Source organism: Leuresthes tenuis, unplaced genomic scaffold, assembly GCF_036924035.1.
Source record: "Leuresthes tenuis unplaced genomic scaffold, fLeuTen1.0.hap1 SCAF_4, whole genome shotgun sequence".
Taxonomy (NCBI): domain Eukaryota; kingdom Metazoa; phylum Chordata; class Actinopteri; order Atheriniformes; family Atherinopsidae; genus Leuresthes; species Leuresthes tenuis.
Window position 1 is genome coordinate 24991274 of NW_027325358.1, and position 14722 is coordinate 25005995.

Genomic DNA, 14722 nt, shown 5'->3' on the forward strand with positions numbered 1-14722 from the left:
ATGGGAGTCTTTCCTGATGTGTGCTCTCCTGAGACAACCCTTCTTGTGTATACATTGTTCAATACAAAATCTTATTGACATTAAAGCACTTTTTGGTCTTGTTTTGTATCTGGACAAAGACGGAGTCACCTAGTAAGAGTACATTAGTAATCCATAATTTGACTCCATGATATTTTATAGATGTATGATACTTTGGTTAGTGCAGCTTTTTGATTTTCTTAGCTGAATAATTGTTCATTTGAGAGATACAAATAAATGTTTTGATACTTTCTGGTAAGTCAGCACTTATATGCTTTACTTTAGAAATAAATGTACACATTTAAAGGTCATTAATATTGAAAACAGTTAAGACTTTACAGCTTTGATCTTTTTGGAAGACACATCTAATCTAAACAACTGACGTACTTCATTCCATTAGTCAGGTACAATGGACTGGGGGGGATAATAACGCATTGATTTTTTTCTAGAGAAAGTTGCCTATTTACACCTCAGTGATACCCTTTTGTTCAGTTGAGCCATTGACAAGTTGCTGATTTACAGACAAAAAACAAAACAACTAATTCATGCAAAAATACCAGTTGTTTGTTGTCAGACTGGTGATCTGACAAAAAAGAAGTCGCTTTTGGCTCTGAGAGAACTTGTTTAATTTTTTCTGTCTCTTCAGAAATTGGTTCAGCATCAAGAAAACTCAACTTGTCTTTATGTTTACTTTTTGAAAAAGAAAACTAAATTAAAAGGAGTGATACTTGATAACCTGATGTGTTAAAAGTGAGACTTTTGGCAGCTGGTTGTCTGGTTTTTGTTTCTATTTTTGTTCTGTTTCCTCTTCTTTCCTCTTCTTCTTTCCTTGTACCCCGGTCCGGTTCGGTTCTATTACATGTTATATATTGTAAACAGAAATCAATAAATGGGCATCAAGGGGAGCTTTAAATTCATAAAACTTCCCTTGGCAAAGCAAATCTGTTTGGCATCAAAGGTATTCAGACTACAATTCTGCTGCCATAATGCTGAACAGGACAAGGGGAAAAAAAAAAAAAGTGAGACTTTTGTTGGGGTGCTGATGGAGTAAATCCCACAGTTAGAGGGACGAAAGCTGTCTGGCTCCATCTGCCCAGTGAGACGGTGATCATTAGGTTTGCACTGCTAAAAGCCACTGAGGCCCCCTTATCTCCCTCCATCCTGGAGCTGGAGTCGAACCGGCGTGATACCACCCCCCCCTCACTGATAATTTCCAACAAGCCACCTTTGACCATTTGTCCATCTCTCTTGTGAAAATGCTTAACAGCGTAAAATCATTCAGACTCAATGCGTGACAACAGTGATGGACTTTACCCTTAGATGTTTGTAGTCAGTGATTTGCGTCGTGGAGATTTTCCTTTAGTTTTTGTAGTGCGTTGCTCCTATTGACGATTCAACCATATCTCTACAGACTCTGCAAGGACAGGACGGTTCAGGAGATATGAATGTAAGACAGACAGAGATCAGTTTCAGTTAATCTGCACAGCACAAAAAAAGCTTACTCTGGTGGAAATGTATTGCGCCGGTGTTCATGCATTAGCGTGGGGATCAGCGATGCAGCTGTGAAATGTCATGTGGCAGTGAATCCCCTGTGTGACAGGTGTGCGTGTTGAATAATGCATCGTGCTTGATCCCATTTTTGTTGGAATATTTAAGCATGTTGGCAGGTTGCAGTAACTATTAATTCTTCTACTTCTTTTCCCCCCAAGGAGTCAAAACTGAGGTCTTGAGCAATAGATCTCCAGGCTTTATGAAGGTTTCTCAAAGTTTTTCTTTGGACACTGGTTGCTTTTTCACTTATTTTCAGTCCAGTCCTTGTATTATATCTGATCATTTTCAGAGGAATATGTTTTTTTGTTTGTTTGTTTGTTAAGGCACTTAACTCATCATTCAGGTATAAAAGAAAGAAAAAAGACACCTAACCCAAGGGATGAGCCAGTTTTTAATTGTATCTTAAAGCACTTTATTACTGCCTGTTGCAGACAGATAGTTTGTTCTTTAAGTTGCATCTATGAAAAGATGCCAAAGTTAACAGAGTTTGACAGCAGTAAAATGGAGTTTCTGTACCAACAAGATTATTCTCAAAGTGCTAATAGCTAAAAATGTGGCACATCACTTCATGGGGTGCAGTGTGTCCCTAAAAAAATTAGAAAACTAGGAAAACGGGGAGGACAAATGAAGGAGTGGCCGACCTAAAAAACTATCTACAGAACGAACATAATCTGAAGGTGATGTGCTTAAGAAAGAGGGAAACAAATCCATCAAAGACCTGACAGAGGACCTGAGAAATGACTTTCCAGCTAGTTAGAATTGTACAAGCCCTGTTTATGCCTGACGCTCTGTATTTTCATGTATGTTTGCGCATGATTCAATAAATCCCTGCTTCTATTTCCCATTGATATCCAAAGAAATCAGTGGCGGTTCTACACCGCTGCACAGTACTGCATGAGTCACTAAAAATAAAACATTTTCTCACCGTTTTTATTATTGAACACTTGTCATAAGGTATTATAGCATAATCATATTCAGGGGCGTCCCACTCTCGTCATCCCTCTCCCAACAAATATTTCGGGGCATTTTCCACCTCAGCATTTTCTTATAACTCTTCATCATATCGGAATGAGGAACAGAAAAACCTCCACCTCACATGCAGTCTGCTTCACAGCCTCCGGTCGCTGACGGGTTAAACGTCATCTGGTAGTAGGAAGTGGGTGGTAGAAGCCGAGGATGGAGCGATGCCTGTGTGGCAACCGCGGATCAATTTTCAACAGAAAAGCCCTTAGTACGCCCGAGAAGACCGGAGTGAATACACCGTGCATCTGACGAGGGACAAATCCGCGTCCCGGTGGGCGAAAACGAGAAGCGATCAACCTGCTTTCACCGCCGATGTGTGTATTTAGCCTGTGTGTGTGTGTGCGTTAGGACGGCGTCTTACAGGATGGACTAACAGATTCTCTACGATCTCGCCTTTTTCATCGTACAGCATAGATGCTCTGACAGCGTGTGACTGTGACATATAACGGACGTTTGCAGATTAATGTACGCCAAGCATGCGGTGTACCGTCTACAAGCACGCGCTCGTGTCTCCCGGGCACTTCGATGAATGTGGTTTGGCTGTTTGAGGACTCTTGTATCATCTCGCTGTGTAGAGGTGCTGTGTAGACCAGGGAACCATTGAGACGCAACCGTTTCAGATGAAGACGGCGGCTGCACCGTCCAGCAGACAGCTTTAAGTAATTGTTGTTCTGTGTTGGACCGTCGCGAGTCAGCGGGTGTCCGGAGGTGAGAATCTCTGCAAACTTGTTTGCTCAATCTAATCTGTGCTGTGATAAGTTTCGGTCTGGCCGTCTGGGCTCTTGGGGGGTGTTCTTTCACTATCTCGCAGTTGGGCTTAAGTTGTGCAAAACACTCTGATCTCACCGTACAGCCTCCCGCTTATTCAACACCTCAGAGCAGCCCAGTCAGCGGCACCTGTCTGACAGCAGGGGTCGACCACAGCAGCGCCACCTTTTATACTCTGGGAAAATCCTAGGCTTGTTTTTTTTGTCTGTAAATCTAGGGAAGACAACGCTCTGGTATTTCCTGTCTGCTCGTTATTGACAATATAGGCCTATGACGGGATTCTATCATCTCCGCTTCCCTGGCATATGATGTCAACACCAGTCGACGCTCAGCCAAGAGATTTGGTGTGATGGTAAATAGTCAAGCGTGCTGGTTCGCTGAAAGCCACGCGAGAGTTGGCCCTAGACGACGACCGGCCATCTGGGACACTGCGGGAGCCACGAGACCCGCCAACAGGTGTGACCCCGGACACGCGCCATGGATGATTCTGGGATCATCCGAAGACGGAGGCTGCAGGTGAGAACCTTTCAAAAAACCCTTGTGTTTTCCATACGGAATCTATTACGAGATAGTGTTCACTCATCTGTGCCTCATTGCGCCTGGATTCTGTTCTCCTTCTCCCTGTTTAAAGTTTACATTTTTCTATTCTTCATACTTCTCTTAGATTGAGAACAAGTGCTTTTAACAACTTACAGTTCTTGCATGCTGACATGAAATGTAGCATGATACAGGTTTTTTGTTTTTGTCCATAGAAAGAATGTCACAAAGCACAAGAGAACATGTTAGTTTTACAATGCAGAAAGCTACATTTCAGCAAGGAGTGGCCAGTATCAAGATATTATCCACCACTGTCTTTGCAGCATCTCTTATGATACTGGTAGAGAAACTGAATGCAATAATAAAACACTGCAGCTCGTCCCTTTAAAACGTTTTTCCATTGTGGCTGATACACACAGCAGTAATAAATCCTGCTATTAACAGTATGGCAACAAAAAAGGCCTTTTGTTTAGTACAGGGAAGCTTTCAAGCAACGTGTTGCTAACTTTTAATCAAGTATTTGTGAATAATGAACCCTTACCGTGTATTTTTTTCCTCCTTTCATCTGACCATATTATCAAGTATAATAGCTAAGTTTAGCCATATCATTTTTTTAAACGCTTAATCCTCATTAATTGGAGCTGACAAGCAAAATAGAAATGGAAAAAGTTATTGGACAATATTTGGTCGAAGAAGGTGGTTCTCACGTCGCTTCAAGTTATTACGTAACTGCCCACACCCTCCTACCATGTAATAGTTGTGTTGTGGGACTGGGTGACAAAAGCAGAGCAACATTTTTCATGATATACCACACCAAAAAGCCTGTTTTGTTGATTTACTTCACAAGCTAAATTTGTACCGAAACTGAATTATATGAATTAACGTTGAATTGAATTGGAAATCGAATTGAATTGCAACCCTCTGAACTGGAATTGAATCGAGTCAGAATCAGTGGTTTTTATGTTTTATGTATGGGAAAACATGAAGGAAGACTGGCACATATTGTTTGTGGAGCCTTGAAAAAGTAGTAATTTTGCATTTTTTGAGCATATGTGACAGATACATGACTCAAAGGGATGCAGGCATGTTGGTGATTTAAAGAGTGCTTCTGATAGTGCATTTTGGGCGGTGGACAAACAGAGCTTTTACACAGTCTGGTGTGAGAGTGTCTCGGCTACACATTCTATGACTGACATAACACTTCCTCCAAGGCTCTCCTCTGGGCAGCCCTGTCATATCTTATAATGTGAAGTAGTCATAAAAACTTAATCTCCCCAGTTGTATTCTAAGACATGATTTTTTTTAAATTTCATGCTACCAGAGATGAGAATAACTTTTCCTTCATTTTAGGATATAGTCACGTTTTTGTTGGAGTTTTGTTTGTTTTTGTCGCTGTTTAACATGTTACGAAACTACGTGGTTAAGCTTACATATTACAGTATAATTTCTTAAGGTTATGCATTAAAAAGCACATGATTAACATTAGGAAATAATCCTGCCTTGTGTTGATACTCTATAATAACACCAACAAGACATTCCACATAAATGCCTAACATGTTTTTCTGTGAGACTGTGCAGTGTACTCTGGCAGCCACAGTCTATCAGTCCATTTCTGCCTTCTGTTGACAGTAAATTCATATTTATTATTGATGATATAGAAACATTTCTTCACAACAGATGTTGTTCTGTTGCTGGACAGTGGTAATACCTCTGCCTAACTCAGTATGGCCACTCCTACAGGTCCTGTGCTCCAACTGTGAAGCCAGGTGGAGTAAAGCACCAGGACAGAGTTGTGATCAACGCTTGTATGCGATGGAGTTGGTCTTGATAATAGATAGAATTTTTTTCTTTCAACATCACTGGCCTACTGACATGATCAGGGATAATTGTTTGTTGTATAAAAGACCAGATGAATATCCCCATCGAGCTCTCCTCGCTTCTTTTGTCTGACAACCAGCGTGTTACTAGTACAAACAGCAAATGAAATGGCAGAAGGACACATTTAAAAAGCTTGAACAGGAAAAGTTTGGCTTTTGTCTAAACAATTGTGGATGTTTATCAAAAAGGGTTCAATATCAATGCTGTAAATTGATATGTATTCAGCGTTTGAGCTTCGGTCGCAGTTATTTTCACTGTAAATGAACTATTCCCTTTTTAGACTGAACAGTTGGATGTTGTTCTGTGGAGTGCCCCCTTTCTCCCAAAACAAACAACGAAAGATCAAAACATGTTGATCAAGATTTCTGTCTTGATAAACAATTTTTCTTAGTCTTATCTGATCGACAGTCTGGAAATGTTTCGTTTTCTAATCATAGGCTTTATTGATACCAATTAAACCTATGATTAAGCCTATGATCAGTAACAATTTCCAACACATTTACTCATCTTACTGAAGAAACAGACAAATTATGTGTACACTTCACCGGTTTTTACGAAAAGATGCAAAGAGATGGAACTTTGGAGTTCGGCAGGCAGCAGAATGGCAGCACAGATTACGCTGTGGAAATTGCTGTGTTTTCTTTACAACACTTGCAAAAGAGGCTGCTTGTTGTATAGATATGAGTACTGCATGTTTCTGTACGTATCCACAATAGTGGGGAGCAAGCGGAAAGCCGCGCAGAGATCAACAGAAAGAACAAACTCCCAACAGCATGCACACATACTCACACAGTGGCAGCAGATGCTCTGAAATATTTGCTGACACGTTCTCACATTGTCTCACCCGCTGAAGTTCCGGAGATTTTACCAGGGGGCTGGGTGGATAATCTCCACAAGAAGTCTGGAGCAAATGTTGCAGACATTTTTGTTCTTACATGCCACTGTTCCGGAACATCCCTCGAACATTTCAGGACTTCAGTTAATGTGTTAATCACTGAACTCCTCACACCACCAGCAAATGGGATGTAGTTCTCTTATGAATGATTACCAGACCTCGTTAGAGCCAAATTTGGTCCGGCTTAATGACAGTTTTTCTCCTGAAGACATAAAAAGATGAATATGCGCAAGATAATTGTAATTCTGTGTGTATTATAAAATACATGTTGTGCCTGCACCTGTTTGTGCTCTCGCTCCACTGATCATATTGTATACATTTGTTTCAGTGTGTGCATTCAACATTCATGCTTATATGTACATATGTTATTGACTTCCACCTCCTGGCCATGCTCTCCGTTTTCACTAAAGTGGTCGATATCCATATCTCAGACAGAGAATGTCCAAATGCTGAGGATGTGGTGCAGATGTCAGACCCATTAGTAGGACTAATGGTGGCCTAACAGCCCTTGGTGCCCTCAGGGAGGAAGACCAACCACTAGCAGCAGGACAAGCTGAAAAAGCTCTAGGGCAGGGGGATGGGTAAGGGCAGCATAAATTGGAAGTAGGCAGCAGCTGTGGGTTATAGGAGACCCCATTTAAGTGGCTATTACAATATGTGAATCTCTTTACTGCCTGGGTCTGCTTTCACACTAGAGAGACAGAGCAGGGCAGAAAGGGATTATACACTATATACAATAACTCTGCCCATTTTAAAACACTTTTTTTTTTTACAGTTTTTCCTTTGAATTCTTACTAATATGATGATAAATCTATGATATGGAGTCATATGTGCAGATGGACGAAATTATTCTGGTACATTTACAAGGTGTAGGCTGGTCACGTAACCCATATCTGGTTTATTGTATGACTGACATGTCAGGACACATCCTTCATGGCTGTCTTACCAGCTATCTCTGTCTACAGGTACTTTAACTGAATTACACTTTCGTGCAAAGATACCCCGCTTGACATTCATTTTAAGTATTGATCCACATTAGTGCCATATTAAAAAGAAACCCCATAGTCATGATGTTATTACAGAATGACCAAAATTAGTCGCTGTAGGTGGGGATGTGGATACATAGATGTTTGAATAAACAGACCGTTGTTTTAGCATCATAAATGGATTGAATTATAGCAGTGGTGCAACATAAATGTTGAAGGCTCAGAAAAATGACGATGTCCTGTCAGTAAGACCACGGCTTGAAATGATGTTCCTGTGGGATGTTCTAAACAGCGTGGACGCATTTGCTCTATCAATGTGGAGGACTTATTGGACAGGAAACAGGGTGAGATTGAGATTGAGAGGTGTGATGATAACATTCAGCTGCTGGAACACTGAAATTGGGCCACTGCAGTGCTCTATATCTTTGGCATATTTGCACATACATGTATGTGTGATGAGTGAATATTGATCAACATAAAGGAATAACAACTACAGATTAGATAATAAACCTTTGAGTTAGTGGACATGTGGCTTGTTGACATATAAACATGTGAATTTTCATTATAACCGGCGTCACGTGTATCCTAATTGATCCATCCTGCTGCCGTCATTGAATCTTTTTTATCATCCTTATCAGTTTGTCTCGCCTGCTTCATTCAGTTGTCATTTTTATTTCAAACTTAGTTCTCTTTTTTCTGCTGCTCTTGTCCTCTCATCCTCCTGTTTATGCCTCACCACAGTGACCCAATGAGTAACTGATCAGTTTTCATCGCCCAGTGTCAACGGCTCTGTGACATTACAGCACGTTTTTAGTCATAACTCAAAAAGTCATGCTTTATGACAAAATTTCCCACATATCCTGAACAGGATATGATGATGTAGTGATGACATGTTGCTGTACTATTTCATCTGAATGTTTTGTAACACTTTCATGCTATGAATCAGCTCCATAACTCAGACACATGGGGAAGATTGTGATCATATTTCACATTTGGTTCAAGGCTGAATTAGTGACATTATTCTTTGGCGCCCACCTTGAAGCTGTGGCGACTGTAGAGGTCTTCTGGGCTGCCGAGCTGAAGCTGTGTGTGAGGCATCCACCCATTAATATTAAAGCTGCAACGTCCGTGTTTTAAGCATCCTTTGCTGTCATACACGTTTGTGTTCTGTCAGAATCAGTTTGGTTTGACAGACATAGGTAAACTTGAGATCATTCGATATGTTGCATAAGTCTGGACAGAACACAGATTGACCTGAGGGATAAAGCCAGGAGATGTTAATACTAGTCCTTAATGAAAAGCATTTAAAAATAGAAAGTAGATCAGCTTTAATGATGATTAGCACTGTGATCTGTGGCACCATTTTATTTGACTGCTGCTGTGTTTCGTTCCGTGGGAGAGAGTGTGTCATTGATGTAAGCTGTTTTCATCTCAAGTGAAGATTATCACGTCTTCACGGACAGTTGTAGGTGTGTGTGGAGTATACTTACACTTAACACATATGTTCATCTACTCATACAAAGTGGTGCTGTGTGTCTCATCCCTCAGAGAGGTAGGAGTATGGAGTACGTTTCTCACACACACATACTCAGAGTAGCAGAATTTGTCCAATATTTTGTTCCGGGCAACGTGCCCATTTCCAATATGCTAAGCACAAGGAATGAGAGTGTGATCACTGCAGAAGATCCAGCTCTGTTTGCCAAGTCCTGTCACTCACTGCCATGCCCACTGCTTTGTTCTGCCTCACCAAGTCCTTCTGTTGTCAGTATTATTCAGAAAGGGTAGGTTTTGCACTGGGAGTGCAAAGTGTACATCAAAGCAGCAGATCCTGGCTGGATTGTATTTCTGAATAGCTTAAAATAGACAAGTCACTTGGCCAACACATGTATTATAAAGCACAAAACTTTGTGTCCAACTTTACCCCCAAAGCAGATATAGTAAGATAACTGCAATGCAAAGTTTCAAATTCTGTTCATTCTGGCAGGAAAATTAGAAAGATTAGTTGAAATCGCACATGTCGTTGGGACCTCTGTGCACAGACCTCTGAATTCAAGGCTGCAGAGTAAAACTTGAAGGCTTTCTAGGCTATTAAAGCTGAGGAACACACTGAGTGACATTTGCTTTGCAATCTGCTGTCAGTTTGGCAACAGAAACAGGACAGAAGCCTCACGACATGCTCAGAGCAGTGGCATTTATTTGTTTTTAAAAAAAAAAGCCATAAAAAGCCATGTGACTCACTGTCCTCACTACTCAGGCAAAGTTTTCTGATGTTCTAGAAAGCTCTGGAATGTCCTGTTGTGTAAAAGCAGAGTGGCTTTGGAGAACGGCGACAGTGTGCAGTTACTTGTAGCTCTGAGGCCGTGCATAAGATTAAACGTGCAAAGGGGTGTTTTTGTGTGTGTGTCTAATGCATTGTGTGTAATGACACAAAAGGACACGTCCTTTTATTGTTGTGTATAACCATGAGGACGGAAAATGGGTTTTAATGGTCAACCATCACACGGTGTGAAACCAGGCCTGTGAATACTGTTATGACCCAGTCATATAGCAACGACCACTTCTTCTGTAAATCATTACTATTCCTATCAATAGTTCAACTATGTTTCTTGAACAGGATCAGCTTTGATGATGTCTGAACCCTGGCAGTTGGTCGTTAGATTTGCTGCTTGGGCACTGCAGGTGCCATGTTTACAGGCCTTCCGACTCTCCTCCTCACCTTGTTGGACCTCCTGATGAGGACGCTGTTGCTTTTAGTCAATGAACACCATAGAATGACGTTTGCACCACTTTGTGTTACTGATGCTCCGACTGTGCCTAATTAAAAGGACACCTAACAAGATGTGGCTTTAGATCAGTTTCCTGCACTTTGCACAGCTACACCAAAGGGAAACCGTAGCATTTAAAGTGTCCAAATGTGACAAGACAAAGACGCAGCTGTCATTGGAGTTAACAGTACTAGTATTTTCCATGTACCTTTTGGCTGTCTGGATATACAATCATTGATGTATCTGGTAAGCTTTCTTTGACTCTGTCTACTTACCTGTATTTGCATTCCACAGAGTCCAATTTTTTCAAGGAATATGACAGAAAACCTTCATACATCATTGTGATCACTTGAATTTTACAAATATGGCTCTTGGGTACGGTGAAATGACCAGTAACGTGGCAGCGGTACATACACTAGCTGGTGTGTGAAGCGGAGAGTGAGAGGGATCAGGTGTTGGGGATTTTATCCATTAGCCATCCTTATCATCTCATAGACACACACACACACACACACCCCTGTGGGGCTCTCTGTGAGTCACCCTGGCCAATCTCACTTCCTCTTGATGATGTAGCATCCCAGAAAGAGCTCACTATGATGGATGATCTCATTCATTGAAAAAAGGTGGCTGCTCTCCTTTGAACTGAACATGCCGCAATGACATGTTGGATGTCACAGTCCAACTCAATTCAGTTTTATTTTTTAATGTCGTGCCAAATCCTCTAAAGATACTTCAGAGATACAGTCTAATTCAAGCCAATTCTAATCCAAAGCATTGCAGTACAATCATAATCATTACCATCAAAATCCAAATGAAATGCCGATCAAAGAAGTTTTTCAAAAAGCCCAGCTAAGAAAACCAACAGATTGCATCAAAACTTGAGTCAACAGTAGGAAGAAAAAGCTCCTATTTAACAGGAATAAATCTCCAGTAGAACCAGGCTCAGGAAGGGCGACCATCTGCTCCATCAGCTGGGGGTTTAGAGGACAAGGAAAGAGGGGGTCATATATTTCCATATTAGTTGTTAATAATATATTGAAGCTCCAGTTGCTTTACTGATTAGAAGAAGAAGACTGATGCCACTGCATGTCTGTGTAGTTTCTTATAAAAGTCTACATGGTCGCAGGCAAATCCTTGCCAGTCTTTTTGGAATCTTTTTTCTGCCAATCAAACTTTTTTTTCCAATGATTTTCAGACATTTGTTGACCACCTGGAGAGCCTCTGTTTGAGACAGGGACAGACAGGGACAGACTGGGACAGACTGGGACAGACAGGGACAGACTGGGACAGACAGGGACAGACTGGGACAGACTGGGACAGACAGGGACAGACTTGGACAGACAGGGACAGACTGGGACATAGCTGGATCACTAAGTTTTCTATTAAAAATTTTTTTTTCTAAAATTAGAAACACATAAAGTGATCACATCACCTGAACCCTTGAAACAATAGATATATCAATCAATTGATAAATGAAAGAAGGCCAGAGTTTATAGCGGCCTGAACCTCGTGTACAGAGCTCAACTTTGGGATTCAGATGTAAGTAGAGCCTTGATTCAAGAAAATTTGGTGTGAGTTTGCTGGAGGCTGCTTAACATCAGATAAAATGACACTAAGCTTTTATGAGCTGACCACGAAAGGGAAGAAGATAATAGAAAGGTTCGTAAAAAGCGGAAGGAGATGCCAAAGGTAGTGAGTTTGCCGAAATTGTCATTTTGATTAATCTCTAATGCATTTATCTGATGAGTTCTGTACATCTCTTCAGTGATCTCTGACTTTATGTTAAAAAAGTCTTTTATGTGACGTGGGATTGGTCTACTTGACAAATTTTCTACCCCATGACACATGGAGCAGATTTTGGTATTTATACTGAGAGCTAAATATTACTAAATACGTTTATATAAGAGCATAGTATCAGAATCAGACAGCTTCGGGTATAGTGAGACTATATAGTGAACGGTCAGTTGTCAAATGGTGTTTCATCAGCTTTGATTTGTTTGGGTTTTTAGTGTCTGTTCCCTGTATAAACACAGCAACAGACTGACAGAAAGAAGGGAAGAAAGGTCTCATTTTTGCCTCATTTTATTTCCTCTTGTTGATCCTGGTGCTGTTATTCACTGGGATACATTTATATTCACTGACATGTCTCTGTGTCATTTAGCCTTACCTGAGCGGGGCAAAAGAAATCCCTGATTGATATAATCTTTTTGTCTAAGCCATTGAGTTGTAGAAAATAGCTCGATAAGTAAAGCTGGACAGGCTGACAATAGAATCTGACCGTAACCTGATCTAACCTAGACTGAATGTTAAATGGTTTTAAATTGGTAATAGACGGACAACAAGCAGCAATAGAGATTTATTGTAGCAGGTCCTAATCATATCAGAGCCCTCGCTGTTGTTTCCCATTGTCATAAATATAGCAGCAACAATTTTTATATTGACTTTGGCTCCACTCAACCTGATGGTTCCAGAAGATCAGAAGTCTGTGAGCACTTAGGAGGGATCGGTTTTCAAACTGCTTTTGCTCACACCAGACACGGACAATTGTGAAGACATCTCGAAGTAAAGCAAGGAATTAATTTAACTTAAAAATTTTCATCTATCAAGTTCTTATAAAGTACATTCACAAATATGTTGCTTCACTACCCTATCAACCAATCAGATTAAAACATTTGTAAAATGATCCTTTTAATAATTTCTTTTACATTATTTGATAGGCTGTCAGCCTTCCATTCACGGGGCACATGGACCATCAGTTAATCGGCACCTGTGGCCCAATTTTTGGGATGTTTAAAGCCATTTTGTTAAAGACTAGTTTAAAAAAAGTTGAGTGCTGATTTGATACAATTCAACACAGGGTTTAACATTGCAAAACAGTACAACACAAAGTTTGCATTTGAGGTTTGACGCTGGTTCGGGTGGCAAGACTCATCAAATATGATGCAAAATGAATCAGGGATTACGGGGAAAAAATGCAGCAAACTGCAACATGCTGTGTGCCTTTTCCTCTTCAGACCCAAGAAAAATCCCTCAAAAATCAAGTTGAAAATAAAGTTATTGTGATGCCTAAACCGTAATCATTATCTGTGTAAAGAGGCACAAGTTCATAAAATATGCATATAAACCGACAGACGTACACCCAGTTCCTCTGCTCAGTAAAAAAGTAAATAACAGCAATCTATATAGAATAGAAATGAATGTTATAGAACATATAAGGTGTTTCAGTCTTTAAGTAAACAGCTGATGATGTGACAACACAGGAACTCCCCTGCTTAAAAAACAAAACTCAGACAAGCTTTTTTGCAAATTTCTGCCCATAAACTGCAGACAGAGATTACATGATAACTAAAACTGATCTAAAACTGAGTGATCTGTTTGCTCTGCCCCTGCCTTTTTTAATTTCCCTCTCCTGCTTTGTCTTTCTCACCAGAAGGATCTACCTCTGCCTCGGAAAAGTAGCAGGTAAGTTCAACTTTTTGCATGTTTTTCTTGTATCTTCTAACGTTAATGTGCTGTTTTATTTGTGGTGTTTATCATGTGGCTGTAACCAGAATTCAGAAAAAGGAACATACTGGATGGCAGTACGTGTTGCTCTAGTACTTTCATATGATGTGCAACAATCATTTTTCCTTCATTGTATGTGCAGGTGCAATCATGGAACCCATTATCATCGAAAATGCTGGGTTTTTAGCTGTGCAGTGATAACATGCCTGATGGGAGCTCTCCTCTTTAGCTCCGTGGACACACCGTCCATGATTTAAAAAAAAAAACAAATTAGGTATCGATTCATCACACCAGAGGATAATTTTATGCTTCCTCTCATTACATCTTAAGTTTCTTGATTTTTTTTTTCTTATTTTTTTTCCTTGCAGAGTTTCAAGCTGTTTTTTTTTCTTTTAACAAACAGTGTTCCCTCTCACTGTTGTTTGGTTCCTGAACCCATGCAGCAAGAAAATTGTGTTTTTCAAAGTAGTGTCCCCCGAGGGCCAGGAGATCACCACCCATTTTCTGTTGATGACGAAATCCCCAAAGTCTTATCCCCCAAAATTTTATTCGTAAATTGTCAAACTATTTGCACTAGCTCATTCACAGCCCTGTATCAAATCTCTCTGGGATGGTGTTGTTACGAACCTGTTGTGATAATGTTCCTTAAATTTAAAAATAAAAATTGTCTGTTTGAAGATGTGATATACTGTATTTGCACAATTTCAAGTTTAAGGGATTTGCGAACATTTGGTTTTTATTGACATTTTCCACTGCGACATAACTTGTTAGGAAACAGTTTTATAGAACCGAGGCTT

The 14722-nt window shown here is 40.3% G+C and overlaps 2 protein-coding genes across 2 annotated transcripts in view; one reads left to right on the forward strand and one right to left on the reverse strand.

The window, feature by feature from the left end:
• LOC140304667 (uncharacterized) overlaps positions 1-14722 on the reverse strand; it is a 285825-nt gene that overhangs the window by 4606 nt on the left and 266497 nt on the right. The gene's annotated exons all lie outside the window — the stretch shown is intronic.
• Positions 2656-14722, forward strand: part of LOC140304666 (microtubule-associated serine/threonine-protein kinase 1-like) — an 87285-nt gene continuing 75218 nt past the window's right edge. The window contains exons 1-3 of the mRNA XM_072383396.1: positions 2656-3300; positions 3627-3876; positions 13852-13883. Coding sequence (XP_072239497.1) covers positions 3838-3876; positions 13852-13883 — 71 coding nt within the window. The 5' untranslated portion in view covers positions 2656-3300; positions 3627-3837. The remainder of the gene's footprint in view (positions 3301-3626; positions 3877-13851; positions 13884-14722) is intronic.